The sequence below is a fragment of the Mesocricetus auratus genome, unplaced genomic scaffold (assembly GCF_017639785.1).
Source record: "Mesocricetus auratus isolate SY011 unplaced genomic scaffold, BCM_Maur_2.0 Super-Scaffold_15014, whole genome shotgun sequence".
Classification (NCBI taxonomy): domain Eukaryota; kingdom Metazoa; phylum Chordata; class Mammalia; order Rodentia; family Cricetidae; genus Mesocricetus; species Mesocricetus auratus.
Window position 1 is genome coordinate 26676976 of NW_024429186.1, and position 19757 is coordinate 26696732.

Consider the following 19757-nt stretch of genomic DNA (forward strand, 5'->3'; position numbering starts at 1 on the left):
ATAAACAAAAAAACACTTTTTTGGGTGGTTTTTCAAGACAGGGTTTCTCTGTATTGCTTTGGAGCCTGTTCTGGAACTCGCTCTGTATACCAGGCCAGCTTCAAACTCACAGAGATCTGCCTGCTTCTGCTTCCTGAGTGCTGGGATCAATGTCCAGCTGACACCTGCCATTTTAATCTAACAGTTATTGAGAAAGAGTAATACCTATTACACTTGAGAAATGAGCACTGATATATTTTGTCTAGACGTTGATATAAAGAATCTAGTTTTAAACAAGTTGAATCATCCCAGAAAACCAAGTGATAGTTTTCAGCTGATAGAGAAACAGAGATTAGTTACTCAAATGATTTAGCTCAAAATAGCCAGTGGAACATATATATGTATATTTACATAGAGTGAGATGTGTGTTTAATTTCAAACTTGCAATCACTTTATTTCGTGATTCTTATTTTACAGATGGAAAAGTGCACGTGTTTGTACGATAGACACGTGTGCCTCACGGTAGCCTGGGTTCACAACCATGCCCTAATTTCCCAATGCCTGGTCTAGCTCCATCACTCAATAAGAAGACCTAGGCAAGAAGGGGCTGGAGAGTTGGCTCAGTGGTTAAGGGCAGTGGCTGCTCTTCCAGAGGACCAGGGTTCAATTCCCAGGATCCACATGGCAGCTCACACCTGTCTGTAACTCCAATTTCAGGGGACCCAACACCTTCACACAGGCGTTCATGCAGGCAAAACACAAATGTACATGAAATTTAAAAAAAATAAGACCTAGGAAAGGTTTAATCCTCTATGCTATCAAGAGTCAATGTTTCTGACATTTACTGAAGATCTACTGTGTACCAAACACTAAGCAGGATTTTCTCTACAGTAATACTAGTGAATGCCGTTTATTTTTAACTTCCTTTTATTTATTTATTTATTTATTTATTTCTGTGTCTTTGACATCGTGCATCTCTATCCCACTCATTCCCAGTCCCTTTGTATCCACCCTCTGCCCATGTACCACCCCCAACCAACAAATAAAACAAAATAAAGTTTAAGATAAAAAAAAGGAAAAATCTCATCATGGAAGTTGTAGTGTGACATAGTGAGTCTAATGAGTCACGCAGTAAACCCTTTTATCCACTTTACTTACAAGTGTTCATTGCAAAGAGTCATTGGTCTGGTTCGAGGCCTCTGGTCCTACCACAGCATCCATGCTGGACCCTCAGTGGGACTCCTCTTGGATATCCTGTTGTTGCCCTGTGTTGAGGAGACCCTACAGCTTTGGGTCTGTAAGATCAGCCCCTTCGCATGTTCCAGCAGCTCGTAGATGGGGTGGGTTTTGGGGTGGACCAACTCATAACCCTGATTTTGGGTCTGGGTGATTGCAGGGTTGGTCAGCCTCTAGCTCTTTCCCATCCTTACCACCAGGGTGAGCTCTTCAACATTGCCCTGGCTATTCACCCCTAGCAACCATGAGCAAGGGGCGGGGCCAGTTCTGCTTTCACATCTTCCGGGTTGGCCCTTCCACACCTATACCATCAGGGGCCAGTCTACTGTGCTGCCCAGGCAGGGGGTAGGGGCCATTCTCCCAAGTTCTGCAGCTGATGGGGAGCAGGGACAGCTCTCCTGCTCTTACGACCTCAGGGCCAGCTCTCCCACCTGTCACAGGCGGCGAGGGGTCGGGATGGGGGGCCCGGGTAGTGGTGAATGCCATTTTATAAACGAAGTAATTTACCCTTAGGAAGGACAGTGCTTGAGCCCGTTTGACTCTGGAGACCCCCGCTTCCGGAAGCTTGAGATAGCAGGATCTTTTCCACACACGCTTTCTCTTCTAATTACCGAGCTGCAGCATTGGCACAGGCACAATTTTTCTGTTTCCACACTGGGAGGTACGCCATTGGCCCATTAAGTAAAATAAAAAGAATTCTCTTTCCCAATTTTCTACGACTAAATACGACCATCCTTCATTTTTCCTGTTTTATGGAAGCATCAACAATTTATAGTGGAACTAGATGGCAATGTTTTCCATTAGACAGAATCTAATTTAGAGCATGACTACTTTTTTTTTTGCCAAATTCAGTAATTGAGAAATTATTTTTTTCAAAACAGGAAAGGGAAGGCTTTTGACTGATATGGAAGCAGAGAAAATCAGTTATTCAAATAACTTTGCTTGTTTGCTATTTAGCCTGGGTTGGCTTGGAACTTGGAGATCCAATTGCTGAGTTTAAAGGTGTGTACCATCATGCTCAGCAATAACAAATATTTTTGATGACTAGGACAACTATGTATAATTGGGGTGCAGTAATTTATAAAAGTATTTTGGAAAACAAGACATTCCAATGCAAATGCTCCTGGGCAATTCCTAAAGAGCCTTGAACTTTTACCTGTAAAATTTCTCAAATAATGATGACCTTGGATGAATTTATCGCTTAATCTGAGTTTCAGTTTCCTGTCCACAATATGGGAGTAGCCTCATTTACTACCTCATTGAACTATGTGTGTTACCTTTCTGCTGCTGGGATGAAGACACCTGGGAAAAACAACTTGAAAAAAAAATACAATATTTGGGGGTGGAGAGATGGCTCAGCGGTTAAGAGCACTGGCTGCTCTTCCAGAAGTCCTGAGTTCAATTCCCAGCAACCACATGGTGGCTCACAACCATCCATAATGAGATCTGGTGCCCTCTGCTGGTCATCAGGCATACATGCAGACAGAACATTGTATATATATAATAAATAAACGAATAAGTGAATAAAATAGAACATTTATTTTGGTTCAAGTTTTTTATGTTTTATCCATCGTGGGCTATTTCCTTCACTTTGTGCCTGAGATGAAATAGGACTTCACAGTGGTGATAATTTAGGGTTGGGAGGCTGCATCCCTCATAATGTACAGGAAGCAGAGGAGAGTGAGAATGGCTAGGGTTCAGGACAGTAGACCCTACGAAAGCAGGGACCTACCTTTGCCAACTAGGCTGTTCAGCTATGGACTCAACTGTGGATTGGTCCAATGATGAAGTTAATGATCACACCAACCACTCATCTCTCCATAGCACATCAGCTGGGGACCAAGTACTCAACCCATTAAATACCCTTTGGAGAGCTACTCATTCTCAACTAAAGGAGATGGTATAAGATTAAAGTTCTTAAAATGGGGCTGTTGAGATGGCTCAGCAGTTAGGAGCATTTGTTGCTCCTATAGAGGATCCAGGTCCAATTCCTGGCACCCACATGATGGTTTACAACCACCCATAACTCCAGTTTTCAGTGAGTCCATTGGTGTAATCCAGGGTAATTCCAAAGGCCTGGAAAATCTCAGGAGCCAATGGGATAAGAGCACGTCCAAATTTGTAGGACAGAGAACTAGAGTGAGAGACAGAAGTGAAGGGCATTGTGTTCAGTGTTGCCAGTTTTCCCTCAAAGCCCCGAAAAACCAGAAATGCTGAATTCTATTGAAGAAGACAGGTATTTCAGTTCAAGCACAGAGTGAATTCATCTTCATACTTGGCCATCAACAAATAGGAGGATATGAATTCACTTTCAGAATGGTAATCTTCAGTATTTAGTTTACTGCCGAAAACGCTAATCCCTACTGAAAATACTTGTATTAGTGATCTTTGTATATTTGTGATCAAAATACCCAAGAGAACAACTTAAAGGGGAGGAAAGATTTAATTCAGTTTCAGACTCTCATGGCAGAGAGGGTAAGTTACAACAGACTGGCTCACATCGTAGTGGGACAGAAGCAGAGAAAATAGGATTACACAAAGGGCTCAGGGCAAGATATAACCCCAAAGGAATGCCTGCAGTGACCCATTTCCAAAATAGGTCCCATTTCCTACTTTCATCAACCCCAATAATCCAATACCATTATATTACTACCTCACCAAGAGAATAATGTAGTCACTAGACCAGAGCCTTGAGAATCCAGTCCCTTACTAAAACTCCATCCATTGGCAGCCAAGCATCTAGTGTATATCCAAACCACAATACATCTTCACAGACACACTTGTGTATAATGTTTTATTACTTATCTGGATATTCACTAGCCCAGGAAAGTTAACACAGGACAATTAACCATTACAGGATTCTATCCAGCGTCCATGACTGTATAGATCTGCCAACACTTAAGTTTCAGAATGCTAGTTTCCAAAGCCATGAAAAAAAAAATCTTGTTTGAACTATGTAGTGAATGGTGTTTTGTTACAATAGGAATTGAATTCTTCCTTTTGGTTACCTAGAGGCAAAGACATTCCACATTTGGTTTGGTTTAATTTTTTTATTTGTTTTTCAAGACCAGGTTTCTCTGTGTAACAGTTCTGGCTGTCCTGGAACTTGCTCTGTAGACCAGGCTGGCCTCGAAGTCACAAAGATTTGTCTGCCTCTGCTTCCTGAGTGCTGGGATTAAAGGTGTATGCTACCGACACCACTGTCCGGCTTCTTTTTGTTTTGAGACAAGGTTTCATCTAGCCTAGGCTGGACTTGAATTTACATAGTCAGGAATGATTTTGAGCTTTTGATACTTTACCACCTCAGTTATTGAGATTATAGGCTCACAGCACTATGACCAGTTTTTGGCAGTGCTGGGGATGAAAGCCAGAGCTTCATGTATAATAGCACTCTACCAACTAAATTACATGGTCTGTTCCTAAAGAAATATTTTTCTTGTACCCTTATGGAGTTGTTGTAGGTTATCCACCAAAGAAGACTACTTGGACACGGTTTATAGAAAGTCCTTATTAGCTGACTGGTGATTACACTGGGTGTTTAGGATCCTAGAGTCTTTCGCAAGGTGAGCTTTTTTTTCTTTTAAATTTTTAGAATTTATTTATTTGCATTTAAAAGGAACTGTTAACAATGACTCACTGAAATAATCCAAGTGGGAAAATATAGCCAACACTGCTGAAACATATGTTTATTCCATTGAGCAAAACTTCTTAAATGGTTACTGACATGAAACTGAGTGTTTCAAACTGTTCTAAACACATGGTAAAATTAACAATATTCAATTACATCTTTCTTTCCTGAATACATAAAAATTAAAATACCAATTAAAAAAACTAATATATCTCCTCTTTAAATGCTTTTTTTTTTTTTTTTTGGTTTTTACGAGACAAGGTTTCTCTGTATTGTTTTGGAGGCTGTCGGTCCAGCCCAGCCTCGAACTCACAAAGATCTGCCTGTCTCTGCCTCCCTAGTGCTGGGATTAAAGGTGTGCACCACCACCACCCGGCTTTAAATGCTTCTTACAGATACAATCTCAGCATTTTTTTTTTTTGGTTTTTCAAGACAGGGTTTCTCTGTGTAATCTCAGCATTTTTAATAGTGGTAACTTAAGAGGTTTATTTTGCTTACAAGATAAGCAACAATCTACCAAAGGGAACCAATAGTTGACCTATAGGCTCATAGTGCAAATAAAAAGTTCAAGAATGTAGCAACTGACATTTCTAAAAATAAAAAAAACATAAAATTCTTAGAAGGTTCATGCAAAAAGCTGTACTAAGCAAATGGCTGCAGAACTAGAATGATTGCTAATTTTATTGCCAACATCAATGGGACTCCTCATGTTTGCAGATTCAACTTGAACTCTTGTCTTGGCCTTTGTATTTGGCTTTTCCAGTTTCACTAATAACACAAATATGATTCAAATCCCTGAAGTACTCATTATAGTCAAGGGCATATCCAACAACAAACTTGTCTGGAATTTCAAATCCAACAAAGTCTGGCCTATATCCAACACTTCGAGAGGTCCTTTTCACCAGCACGCTTGCAACCTTAACCATTTTGGGGTTGTACCACTTGACCAAGGAAAGCAAAGTCTGATTGTTTTACCAGTGTCAACTATATCTTCAACAATCAAGACATTCTTTCCAGTTAAAGTTGAGAGATCATCTCCACCAATAACTTTTATGTCCCCTGTTGACTGATCATGACAGTAGCTCTTCAGTCTGACAAAATCTGCAGTCATGGGAATGGATCTATCACTATTTCTACTCAGTGCTTTAATGTAATCCAGCAGGTCAGCAAAGAATTTATAACCCCCCTTCAGCACACAGAGGGCCACAATGTGATGGCTTCCCATCTCTTTCATGACATCTGGAGCAAGTCTTTCAGTCCTGTCCATAATCAGTCCATGAGGCATAAACACGCAAGGTGAGCTTTTAAGCACAAAAACCATATCCTGGTTTGACATACTTCAGTTAACAAGAAGTTAACTAGACGTGGACTACAGAAGCCAAAAGACAAGGTTAGTACTTTAGAGATTTCCTCAGAACTGTGGACTTTGATGGATTAGGTCTTTGCTTTTATTTTTGCTGGTGATACTGTTTATGCGCTGAGTTTTATGGCCTGAAAATGTCCCTACTATCTCCAAGCAACCTTGATTCCTCTTAGTGAAAAACAGTTCAAGATCATAACCCAGAAACATGTGTTACTCAGCCGCTGGACTGGCCACTGTTTTGAAGCTCTTTGAGATACATATTTTATGAAATAAAGTGAGAGGTTTTGTTCTTGTTTTAAGAAAGGCACTCGGGTCAGGTGTTGGTGGCACACGCCTTTAATCCCAGCACTCGGGAGGCAGAGGCAGGCGGATTTCTGTGAGTTCGAGGCCAGCCTGGTCTACAGAGTGAGTTCCAGCAGGACAGTCTCCAAAACAATACAGAAAAACCCTGTCTCAAAAAACAAACAAACAAACAAACAAACAAACAAAAACCCTGTCTCAAAAAACAAACAAACAAACAAACAAAAAAAAGGCACTCGGGGCTGTTGGCTTAGAATTAGAAATTTCTCAAAAGCACCGGCCTTGAAATAGCACACAGAGGCTATGTACTAAGTGAACTTGTTGCCACTGGGCTGACTTCTAGCTAGCTCTCTTCAAAGACAGAGGAAGAAAATTCATCATGATTCTTTTTTTTTTTTTTTTTTTTTGTTTTTCGAGACAGGGTTTCTCTGTATTGTCTTGGAGGCTGTCCTGGAACTCGCTTTGTAGACCAGGCTGGCCTCAAACTCACAGAGATCCACCTGCCTCTGCCTCCCGAGTGAGTGCTGGGATTAAAGGCGTGAGCCACCAATGCCCGGCTCATCATGATTCTTAAGACTTAGTGCTAAAGAACTTTGTTTATGCTCTGTGCCATCTTTCTTCGTTCCTTTTTGTTTGTTTTTCGAGACTGGGTTTCTCTGTGTAACAGTCCTGGGACTTGATCTGTAGATCAGGCTAGCCTCAAACTCACTCACTGAGATTGGCTAGCCTCTGCCACCAGAGTGCTGGGATTAAAGGTGTGGGCTGCCACCACCCTTCCAGATTTACATTTCAATCTGTTAGACTAGGTAAGGATGATTTTCACCATTTTGGGCATCATCATGGAGGCCCTGGTTCTCCAGAATATAGTTGTTTTTTGTTTGAGACAGGGTTTTCTATGTAGTCCTAGTTGTCCTGGAACTCATGGGGATCTTACCTCTTCCTCAGATTAAAGGCGTGCTTACCATACTTGGTTATGCAGGTGTTTCTTTTTATCCTTGAACTTTCTTTTTTTTTTCCATTTTAATTTATTCATTTATTTTATATCCTGACTGTTTTCCCCTCTCTCCTCGCCTCCCATTTTCTCTCCCCACCAATCCATTTCTCCTGTTTCTGTTCAGTAAGGGGCTGGCCTCCTATGCATGACATTATCAATTTAAGGTAGGACTAAGCTCCCCAATATGAGGAATAGTTTCTCAAACGACAGCTAAAGCATTAGGGACAATACCTGCTCCCACTGCTGGGAGTCCACAGTAGATCAAGCTACACAACTGTCACTGCTCTGTAGAGGGCCTGCATTGATCCTATACAGTCTCCAGGTTGTCAGTTCAGACTCTGCGAACTCCTATGAGCCTATGTTAGTTATATCTATGGCTTCCCTTGCGTTGTTCTTGACCTTCCTGGCTCGTACAATCCTTTCTTCAGCAGGATTTCCTGAGCTCTGCCCATTGCTTGGCTGTGGGTCTCCACATCTGTTTCTATCAGTTACTGGATGAAGGCTATCTTTTTTTTTTTTTCCCGAGATAGGGTTTCTCTGTATTGTTTTGGAGGCTGGCCTGGAACTCACAGAGATCTGCCTGCCTCTGCTCCCTAGTGTTGGGATTAAAGGCGTGAGCCACCAATGCCCGGCTTGGATGAAGGCTATTTTATGACAACTAGTGTAGTCACCAATCTATTAGGTATAGCAGAGTACCATTAGGCATCATTACATTGAGACTCCCCCCACCCATTTGTGTTTGGTTCTATCATAAGTCTCCCGTCCATCCAGTCTCTGCATTCTGGCACTCCAGGTCTTGTGTGTGCTCACTCTCCTGGTATGGCTCTGAGGCTGGACTAGTCATTGGTTGGCCACTCCCACAATCTCCAAGCCACCCTCGTGCAAAGATTGTGTGGTTGGGCTAGTGTCCCAATCCCTGTACTGGAAGACCCGCCCAGTCGAGATGGGCAGTTCAGGCTACTCATTTACCATTGTTAAGTCTTAGCTGGGTGCTCGATTCGGCAGCACATATACTAAAATTGGAATGATACAGAGAAGATTAGCATGGCCCCTGCAAAAGGATGACACACAAATTTGTGAAGTGTTCCATATTAAAAAAAAAAAAAGTCTTAGCTGGGGTCATCCTTGTAGAGTCCTGGGAGTTTCCCTTGCACCAGGTTTCTAACTGACGACAGTATGGAAGATACTCATTACAAAAAAAAAAGGCACTATTATATGTCTGCATAACTTAATAATATGAACTCAAAAATTGGAACTCCAAAGCCAGGCATTGGTGGCTCACGCCTTTAATCCCAACACTAGGGAGGCAGAGGCAGGCGGATCTCTGTGAGTTCCAGGCCAGCTTGGTCTACAGAGTTTCAGGACTGCCTCCAAAGCAACACAGAGAAACCCTGTCTCGAAAAACCAAAAAAAAAAAAAAAAAAAGGAAATCCAGTATGTTTATACAAAGTTATTAGAGGAGTTTTCAAGCTTTAGACAAAAAAAGGGGAGGGCCAGGTAAAAATTTAAATTAAACATGAAGTAGTTTTGCTTGAGTGTTTTCTGGCTAGTCTTTGCTTTATACATTAAAGGGTTAGAGGTTCCAAACATTACGTTCCAGATTTTTTATTTATTATTTTTTGAGATAGGGGTTCTACTTGCTCTGTAGAGGAGGCTGGCCTCAGATCTCAGAGGTCTGTCTGCCTTTGCCTCCTGAGTGCTGGGATTAAAGGCGCATGACACTGCTGCCCAGCCCAAGTTCTAGGATTTTGATACAAGATCAGAAAATCTTGGAAACTTGCTGACACACACACATTGTGACTGCAGGGGTATTAATTACAGCTGAATGAAGAATTAGAGACAATACACTACGACAGAATCCATGGTGGCTGTTCAGAAGCCAGATACATGGGCACTGGAGAAGGGACAAGTCTTTTGGGGAAATTAATCAAGTGCTGGGCATTGTTGCCATCTATGATTGTACAGACAGGGAGACTGATAGCCTCCCGTCGTCTGATGGTGGTGTCTTTTTCTAAAAGACCATTCGTTTTCATTTATGTATATCCCTGTGTACCCCTTGTGTGCGGGTACTAAAAGAGCAGCGGTGGTCGTGAGTCTCCTGATGTGGGTTCTGGGAAACAAACTCAGTTGTCTGGAAGAGCAGCAAGTACTCTTAACTGATGAGCCACCTGTCAAGACCTTAAAGCAACCCTTAAGAAGACATCAGATTAACACTGATTTCACAAATCAGACCTAACAGCGTAGATCCATCAATCCAGTATGAAGATTAATTCTGCAGAGAATTATGGGTTCACTTCCAAGTTCTGTCTTTGGTGGTCTTAACTGTTAACGGATGGTAAAAACACCTCATCATTTAGTTACAAATACCAAGTGGCAGGAAGAAAAAGTAGGTGTAAAAAGTACCTAGTGTGTCTGCCTACAGGTTCTCTCAAAGTAACAGGGAGACTCACTTTTCAGGCTAATTGTTACCTAAATGTGAAATACTTTCAGAATGTTGATTGGCTCAGTTTCATATTTTCATATGCCAAGAACACTTATGTCCTGTTAATTATTTTAAATGAGTCACTGTATTCAGTGGTCGAATGAAGTGGTACACACCTTTAATCCCCAGCACTAAGGAGGCAAAGGGAAGGAGGATCTCTGAGTTCAAGGCCAGCCTGGTCTACAAGCTCTCTATGCAATCCAGGTGGTCTTGAAACTTGACCCTGACTGAAAAAAAAAAAAGGTTAAAGCAGAGAATAGAGCTGGGTGTGGCGGCATACGTATTTAGTCCCAGCAGAGGCCAGCCTGATCTACAAAGTGAGTTTCAGAATAGCCAGGGTTCCACAGAGAAACTTTGTCTCAAAAAGAAAAACAAAACAAAAACCAATAAACAAATCCAAAACCTAAAGATCAAACAAATTCCACAGAAATATCTAGAGAGACCTTATTATATTCAATTTCCCAGTATTCATGTCACGGTCTTGCCTTTTCTAATCCCTTCCCCGAAGTCACAGCAGGCTGTACACGTTCCTAGCTCTGCTAGTCTTTTGATAGTCCACATATCTGGCTTCACGGAATAGAATGACACTGCTCGACTGGATTTGCTTTTTGAATATAAACTTTACACTTCCACATTACAAATTTTATTTGTTCTCAAGTCCCTGGAATCAGGAAAAGTGGCACTTAAATCCCGCCTGCCGAACAGGAGTCTGTTCTGTGAAACATTAGTACAAAGGCAGGATTTGATTGGATGTCAAGGGTCAAACTGGCGATAATTGCACGCTAAGATACAAACAGAATCTTCCTGATCTCTTCTTGTAAGTGACAGGCCAGGCAAGTTGGTGAGTCAGGGGCATGGGGTTCAGATGTGGTTAGTCACTACGTGCTGGCCAATGTTCAGATCGCATTACTTTGGTAACATTACCAAACAAAAGCAGTAAGCTTGCCGGGTAGTCCACACAATCTAGTGGCTGTATTCGATTTCGGTCTCCCTTTTCGTCCTTCCTGCCACGCTAAGAAGTCATTTAAGGTCCCTGAGATGGTAGAGACTGAATCTTTGGGGGGTTACTTACGGTAAGCCAAACCACTTTGTTAGTCTAAACTTATAGAGACAAACAGCTCAAAACGCCTTCAGGAGTTCCTAATTCTGGAACGCAGATAGCGTGAGCACAAACGCTTTCATTTCCTTTACACTTCTACCCAGCTCTACGGTCTATCCCTTCGCAAGAGGCGCCAACTTCCTCCCCGTTCGACCCAAGCTCACGAATCAAAAGATGACTCCGCATTTAAGTGTCCCAAGCCCCCGCGCGCGCGGAGGGGGGCGGGGGAGCGGAAGCTGGACCACGTGACGTGCCCTCCCTCCGCAGCCATCCTCAAGAGAGCCGGGCGCCCCCAAGGCTACTCGGTGCCTCATCTCCACCAGCGGTGTCGGCCCCCTTCCCTCCATCCGCAGCCGTGCTAGGTACCCTTCCAACTCCAGACGAGGGGCGGCGGCCGCTAAACACAACCGGCCTCCTCCAGTCCCATCGCCCGGCCAACTCCTCCCGGCCGCTTCCGCCAGTGTGCCAACCACGTGATCGCGCGAGACTTGGGGGGGCGGGGGGAAAGGCGGCGGCGCGCCTTCTTTTACTCCAGTCCCCGCGGCCCCGCCCACCCGGCCCCATTCCCCGCGTGTGTGAGTGGGGGAGGAGGGCGAGTGACGCCCCGGCGCGCGTGCGCACGCGGCTTCTCGCGGTGTCTCGCGCTCGGCCCCGCCCCCCGCTGCCCCCGCCCTTTCCGCCCCTCCCTCCCTCCGCCCTGAGTCTCGGCGGCAGCGGCGGCGGCGGCTCGCGCAGCTTGTTGGCTCGCTATATAAAGGGGAGAAGCAGGCGGACCGGACGGCTGGAGCTGCAGCCGGTGGCGGCAGCGGCGGCGCTGGGAGCGGTGGCCGGTGTTGGTTCCCCCTCCGCGGCGCCGAGTGGGGAGCGGGCGACGCCCCCTAACTCCCCGAGGGGTCGTGGCTTGATTTTTTTTTTTTCTCCTTAAGGCGATCCTCGAGGCTTTTAGCTGCGGGAGGAGTGCCCCCCCTCCTCCTGGTCTCCCGCCTCTTACTCCTTCGGGATCGGTTTTGTTGAACAAATTTCGCCCCACTCTTGCGGGTGACTTGGGTCACCCTCCGGGTCTTTTTAAGTTTTTTTTTTAATTTTCTTGATTTTTTTTTTTTTAAATCTCGTTCCCTCTTGTTTGTGTTGTGTGTGGAAATGGCGAACTCGGCAAACACAAACACCGTGGTAAGGACGTGGTGCGGTGGCCGGCGGGGGCTGCGAAGGTTCCGGCGGCAGGCAACGGCCGGGGCGGGCGGGGGCGGGCCCGGGCGAGGCGGCGCTCCCGACCCGGTTCCCCTCCGTCCTCCGCCGCTGCCCGCCGCGGGCCTGGCCGGGCGGGGGGGCGCCGAGGGCTGGCGGGCGGAGGGCGGCGGGGTCGGGAGCGCCGCGGGGCGGGCCACGCAGGCCGTTGGGCCCTGGCTGCCGACCCCGGGGCGAGGACAGGCGGGCGGCGACCTCCCCCAACCCCCCACGCGGGGCCCGGACCCGGCCAGCCCCCGAGCGGCCGTGGGTCGAGCCCCGCGCCTGGGGAAGCCAGCCGCTCAGACGCTGCCAAGTTCGGCGTGCCTTCGGGGGCTCTCTGGAGGTGGTGCTTTGGAAAGCCTGCGCTGGGGCCGATTTTGCTAATCCTCAAAAAAAAAATACAAGAAAAAAAAAAAAGGTTGGAAAGCACTTATCTCGGTTCCTCCCCAGTGGGTAAAATGGCGAAGGGGAAGCAAAACCCCTGTGGTACCTTCGACTAGCAAAAGCACCAGAACAAACAAAGCCTTACAGTGAGTGGCCCAAGTGTCCCCGCATTCGCCGTGAAATTTGCCTACTTCCCGCTGCTCCCTTTTTTGGTTACTTGCGATCACGTAGGTTTGCAAAAAGCAGTCACATAAAAAAATAACCTTTTCAATAGTCACCAACGCAATGTGATCACTAGGCCACCCCCAACTTGATTTTTTTTTAATTATGAAAATAAAACACGTGTTTTTTATTTTTCGTTTTGTTGTTGGTTTTTTGTTTTGTTCTATTTTTTGCCCGGTCCCAAACGCCGCAGAGCGAGCAGCCCGCTGCTGCCCGGCCCCGTACCGTTGGCGACTCGGGTAGATCCATCATGGCTGCGGCCGCTTACCCTGCTTTTCACTGCCTGCGCCTTGTGGTCCTCCTCCCTTTGGCTGCCCTGTTTATATAGAGCCATTGCCGCTCTCTAATATAGACTCTGCCAGGATGGGAAGGTGCTTTTCAGGCCTACGTCACCGCCTCTCCATTTAAACACCAGATCCGGCTTTAAATAGTGAGAGCTGCTGAGCGCGGGGCTGGGAGGTGCGTGCTCCCGAGGCGAGAGGCGCCCGCGTGCGGAGCTCAGTTTATTTCTAGGTTCCCTTCACGCCGAAATTTCGCTTCCAAGCCGGGAGGCTGCCTTCTCGGCTCCGGGTGTGTTTTTACCGCAACAGCTAGGATATGCCGCCTTTGTTTGTAGTGGGAAGTAGGTCAGAATTGCTGCAGCGTTTTGGCTTTTATTTTTTTTTAACCCTTTATATAGAGAGTTTAATTATAAATCATTTTAGATGACATAGGATGATTTTTTTTAACCCCCTTAAAGAGGTGCCTGCCTTCAACGTTCTCGGCTTAAAAAAATACATTGCATTAAATGTTTCTCCCACAGAGGACTTGGGTCTGGCAATGTTTTGTTCATCAGGTGTCCAGGAAATGTTAGAAATAACAGCTTCTAACATTTCATCGTGTTTTCTTAGTACAAATACCCAAGGCACGAAACTTTTCAAAGAAATAGTGACAGAGGCTTTTTTGTGGCTTGTGAGATCTCATGCCCACAATACATTGAAGAGGCGTACCCTAAATTGGATTTTAACAACTAAAGATCAGGTGGTGGTTTTAATTATATCAGCAGTTAACATGGGGTTCGGTATAAAAATCCACCCCGTTTACTTAATATTGTGCCAGAAAATTAATATTTTCTAAAAGGAACCCTGCAACGAATCACTGATGATACCACATGTGGCCTCTGTTTTGCTGGTTTCAAAGTTTGGGATACTGTGCTTTGAAAGGACAGACTAAATGACCTTGTTTGCAATAAAGACGAAAACTGGCTCAATTTTGGAATTTAAGCGTTTCCCTTTTTTCTTTCAACCGTAGCGAAACCACGTTTGTTCCTAAGTGTTTGAATCTCTAAGGAGAAGCTATTGGGGGAACTGATTTCTGAAACATGAAAATGTCTGTTTTCCTGAAAAATGTCCTACCGACTTAAAATTACACAGTGTACAGTTTAGTGGAGTGACTTGAAGGGCCGTTGGTGGGGGGATAAACAGGTCATTTTGTATCATTAAAAACTGATGAGGGTTCTAGGTATGGCCAGGAGCTGACTAGTGAACAAAAAGCTTCCCAATGTATGAAATTGGAAAGGTTATGGGATTGGATAGGGATTAAACCAAGCATAGGTAGTAGGAACCAGACATGATCATGAATATTAATTACGATGTTCCCTATTTTGCTCACAATTAAGGAAGTTATTACTAGAATCTGTATGGACTGCCTGTGCATAAAGAATTTTGGTTTATGAACTACATTGCATACCTTTATATTTCTATAAAATATGTAGTTATCTAGTTTAATGAGGCCAAATATGTTTTATGGTTTTTTATTTATTTATTTTTTGTTTATTTTGGTTTTTGAGATAAGGTCTCTCTATGTAGACTAGACTGGCCTGAAACTCTGAAATCCTCCTGTCTCTGCCTCCCAACTGATACACTATACACCTGATGCCAATATAGGATTGCCATTATCCTTTTTTTTAAAGATTTATTTATTATATGTAGTATTCTATATGACTACAGGCCAGAAGAGGGCACCAAATCTCATTAGAGGTGGTTGTGAGCCACCATGTGGGTGCTAGGAATTGAACTCAGGATTCTCTGGCAGAGCAGCCAGTGCTTTTAACTAACTACTGAGCCATTTCTCCAGCCCCAAGGATTGCCATTATCTTTAAAGGCACAATTTAAAATTAATTTTAGATAGTTGACCAAATGACCTGTGTTTAAGGATCAGATATTTAATTTAAGGATTTCTTAAAGCCTGTTAAACTTTCAAAACCAGTCTTTTATTGAATCTTATTTTTCTTTTAAAGCCTAAATTGTATAGATCTGTGATTGAAGATGTTATTAATGATGTACGAGACATCTTTCTGGATGATGGAGTGGATGAGCAAGTCCTGATGGAACTAAAAACTGTGAGTTCTGTTTGTCTCTTTTTAAAGAATATCTCCCTCAAGAAAAACCATTTTCCGTAGTCACCGTAAGTCACTTTTCTGTAGGATGACTGTATGATGTTAAGGAGAGACGCTGTAGTCATTAGTGTATAGTACTGATTTAAAACCCCAGCTGTGCTGTACATTCTTCCTCTTCCTCTGACTGTGGGCAGAGAAATTGCATTTCAGCTTCTTTCCTTCTAAGTTAGGAATTGATAGTACAGACTTCTTAGATAGTTGTTCTCGGGATTAAATGTAATAAATACAGAGAATACCTACCAAAATGCCTAATAATAGCTTTACTTATTCACATGAAGTGTTTTATGGTCCAGTTACTTGACATGTCAATAAGTTTTTTAAATTTTTTTGTAGTCTTAACTATATTTGTATGCTACAATTTATTTATGTTAGAGGGATTGAATAAATGCTTGATAAAAGAAGTTAGGTACTACAGTCAAGTCTTTTGTGTACTAAATGGCTCATTTGTTTATTAAACACTGAGAGCTAGTTTTTCTCTTAAATTGATGCAGAAATACCTAGATTTTTAAAGTGACATTTGTGTGGGGACTGAAGAGATGGCCCAGTCTCTGGATGCTCTTCCCAGAGGACCTGGGTTCAGGTCACATGGTGGCTCACAATAGTGTGCAACTAAGTTCCAGGAGATGCCCCCTTCTGGCCTTCACAGGCGTCAGGGCACAAGTGGTGCACAGACATCCATACAGGCGAAACACTTGAAAAGATAGCATTTGTGTTTTCCTGCTGATAGAATGACATGAAACTGGAGTATTTTTGTACCCAAGTTTAAAAATTTCAGTTATTCTTTAATTTAAAAGTTGTATGCAGTGTGATTGGAGAAAAATGACTCACTGAGTAAGAGTGGTTGCTCTTGAAATTAAGAGGACCTGGGTTCAGATCTTCAGCACCACATAAAAGACAGGCATGGCCACATGTGCCTGTCACCCACTGTTTGGGGGATGGAGACATTGGGATCCCAGGAGCTCGTTGGCTGGCCTGAATATTGGAGCTCCAGGTTTTAGTGAGAGGCCTGTCCCTAGGCAAAGGTGGAAAGTGATGGTAGGAAAACTTCACATCCTTCTGTAGACTCCACATGCACGCATACAAACGTTGTTCAGTGAGAGGCCAGCGTTAACTCACACCCGTGTGCACAGTACCTACTGTGTCTTTCCTTAGAGCAGCAGGCTTGCTTTAGGGATGTTTACTATACCCATGACTATTTTAAAAAGGTGGCATACTCCTTGTATAGGGAAATAAGTTAGCATTTGAAACATCTGCATGGTACATTTTCAGTGCATGTTGGAAGATCCATTCAAAGTACAAGATATAGTAGTAGATTTCACTTTAAGTATGAAAAATTCATTGGTGTATAGTTTGACATAGATTTCTGGACTATTAAGAAATATTTTAAAATACTTTTTGCTTTTTCAACTGTGTTAACTGTAAGGGAAATTTTCCTTTCTACCTTTGAACCAAAACAATAGTAAAATGCAGATGTAGATCCCATTTCTTTTCTTTTAGTCCTTTCTGCCAGTTTTTTTTTTTTTTTTGCTTGTTTAATTCTGGAAAAATTGGTGTCATTTCATAGACCTTTATTTCATTTAAAAATCTTTATAACACTAAAAATACGTAAAAAGTTTTTGAAGTCCTTCGTAATTTTTGAAAAGAGATGAGTGGAGCAGAAACTGATTCCAGAAAGTAGTTCGACATGTACCGTGGTCTGTGCGCACTCCCCCCCATCCAAACTAATAAATTTGAGATGATGAACCTGAGGTCAGAAGATACTAGAACGTCTGGGGTAGAAATTGGGAGCAATTCCTTTTGAGCTGTGTTGAAATCATCACAGCTAAATAAATGGCTAGGGACATTAGCTGTGGTCTTTGCCATTCAGATGTGGAAGCTAGAATTTAGCACTCATTTGAAGTAAAACAAATCTGAAGTTTATTGTGGAGATGAAATAGGTCTTAATATGTTTAAGCACCTATGGACAACTTGTAGAGTATTCAATAAGAATTTGACAATTTAAGAAAGGGAAAAAAAGTAAGTTTCAGTGAGATGAGTGATACTAGCTGGAGAGAAATGTAAGTTTATTAATGCTTAAGGGTGCAGTTGTTAGAATACCTCCTCTGAAGCAGGAGTTGGAACAGCATGGAACAGTATAAAGTACTAAATTGCACGAAGAGTAGATAAATAGCATGATCCTTAGTTTACTGGGGAGTGTTTTACACTTTGCTGCAACGACTGGTTGTTCTTACACTTCTGTGGCTTTATATAGAAGATAAAATTTCTATAGGTGTGGAAATGAGCCCTAAAGACTTCAATTGATTATTTGCTCTGGTTTTGTAAATTACAGTCCGGAGAATTCAGTGTTTTGACTGGTTCCCATATCTGTAAGATATTCTGCTCAGAGAAGCTGAGTTGTCTTGGAAAAATTAAGTAATTCCGTTTGCATGTTTCTTACATTTGAAAGTGACTCACTCAGTTTTTAATCTTCAGTTTCTACCGTAATACCTGGCCTGTGCGACTGGCACTCTGTTAAGTATTTAGCTGAACTGCTTAATAGCAGATGTGTCTCCAGAATCTTAACAATGCTATTTTTGTTGCTGTTAAGTGGGGCATATTCTTATGTCTTGGGTTGTCATAAGAGTTAAAGCTGTTGGGCCAGAATGAACTTAATTCTCTGCACTGAATTTCTTCAGGCCCTCATTAGAATTTTCAGAAGGTGCCCTAGATTTAACAGTTGGACACTGGCCCTGTCCAGGGACAGCATTCTACAGTGATGGAAATTTCTGTGTCTGCCGCATCATAGTCATTAGCCACATGTGGCTGGTAGGCATTTGGAATGTGATTAGAGGAACCAAGGAATACATTTTTTATTAATTTTGCTTAATTTAAATTTAAATCACTACATGTAACTAGTGATTACCACATTGAGATACACAGACTTTCTTGTTAACAAGGTTAATATCCATTGTATGTTTTATGATTTATAATGGACTTTGATTTAATGCTTGCCCTTCTCCTTTTTTAACTGTTTAACAGATTATCAGGCGGTTGCTAAGGCAATCAGATACAGTGGTAAATTAGATTATGAACTGAGATGCATGGTGAGAATGCCTGTAACTTACAAGTTAACTAAATACTACAGATGATGTCATGATTTAAAACAAAACAAAACAAAAAAAACCCCAACCCAGTTATTGGGATCATTTCCGAATTGTTAAGAGCTCACTTAGGTGTGTGAACTATGGGAGGTAGGGAAGATATAAGATGTAGTTGATAAACTTGTATTTAAGTGGATTGTGGATCAGCAAGTAACTGCCCCCCCCCACATACCTTGAGGCAGGATCTCACTATGTAACTCTAGCTGTCCTGGAACTTATTATGTGGACCAGGCTGGCCTCGAACTCACAAGAATCCTGTGATTAAAGACATGTGCCACTACACCTGGCATAAAAGCCAATTTCTTGAACACTAATAGTTCTCTTAGAAAAAAATGTGTGTTCGTGTGCTTGTACGCACATATATGTATATACATGTGACCCACTATGTGCATATGGAGGTCAGAGGATAACTTATGTGAGTTGGTTCTCTTTATACCGTGTGGGTCCTGGGGAATCAAATCCATTATCATAAATCTTGGTGACAGGTGCCCTACACCCTGATTTTTGACTCACCCGGATTTTTGACTCACAAGAAACTACGTTTTATTTTGGGTTTGAAAGAGGGAAGAGGAAGAGAGGTTCAGGTGAATAGCATATCTGAGAAACTTACCATTTATAATACACTAGTCATAATATGTCTTACTTGTCAAGTACCTGTTTTGGCCTGCTTTTAGCCCACTTTGCAGAGACCAGCCAGACATAGTTTGGACTGTAGGAAGTAGTACTTTGTTGCTATAGGAAGAAAGAAACACAGTTGTTTTTAGTGTGGGGTTTGTAGAAGCCTCTATTATTGTCTAGAAGTTAGGAGTAATGTAAATCAAAATTTCCTTTAATTTTTAGGTGAGGAAAATGTCTAAGAATGTTACATGATTGAGTCACATTAATAGACAAACCAGGATTAACTGGTTCCCCAGCCTCTGCTGTAATGCTGTTATGTAATTAAAGCCACCACTGCAGTAGTAATAGCAGCTGTCGTTCAATGGTGACTGGCTTTCAACTCTGATAACTGTGAATAGAGTTTGGTATCTTTTTAAGTGTGGATTTCAGGCACTTAAGGATTGGGCTTGCTAGGGAAATAGTTTTACTGTGAACCTGACTTACTTGATTCTTTTAGTACACACACTGTTGGAAAGATGCTGGGGTTGTTTGTTTTTTTTTGTTTTTGTTTTTGTTTTTTTTTTTGTTTTTTGAGACAGGGTTTCTCTGTGGCTTTGGAGGCTGTCCTGGAACTCGCTCTGTAGACCAGGCTGGTCTCGAACTCACAGA

The 19757-nt window shown here is 42.9% G+C and overlaps 1 protein-coding gene, 1 non-coding gene and 1 pseudogene across 2 annotated transcripts in view; 2 read left to right on the forward strand and 1 right to left on the reverse strand.

Annotated features, from left to right (window-relative positions):
• Positions 1-2735: 2735 nt before the first annotated feature.
• LOC106020992 lies at positions 2736-6518 on the reverse strand (annotated as a pseudogene).
• Positions 6519-8489: 1971 nt separating this feature from the next.
• Positions 8490-8596, forward strand: LOC121139652. The gene has a single exon (XR_005876554.1). It is a non-coding gene; the product is annotated as a U6 spliceosomal RNA (small nuclear RNA).
• Positions 8597-11789: 3193 nt separating this feature from the next.
• Positions 11790-19757, forward strand: part of Gtf2a1 (general transcription factor IIA subunit 1) — a 29061-nt gene continuing 21093 nt past the window's right edge. Inside the window, exons 1-2 of the mRNA XM_040742668.1 lie at positions 11790-12251; positions 15193-15294. Of these exons, the coding sequence (XP_040598602.1) occupies positions 12222-12251; positions 15193-15294 (132 nt within the window). The 5' untranslated portion in view covers positions 11790-12221. The remainder of the gene's footprint in view (positions 12252-15192; positions 15295-19757) is intronic.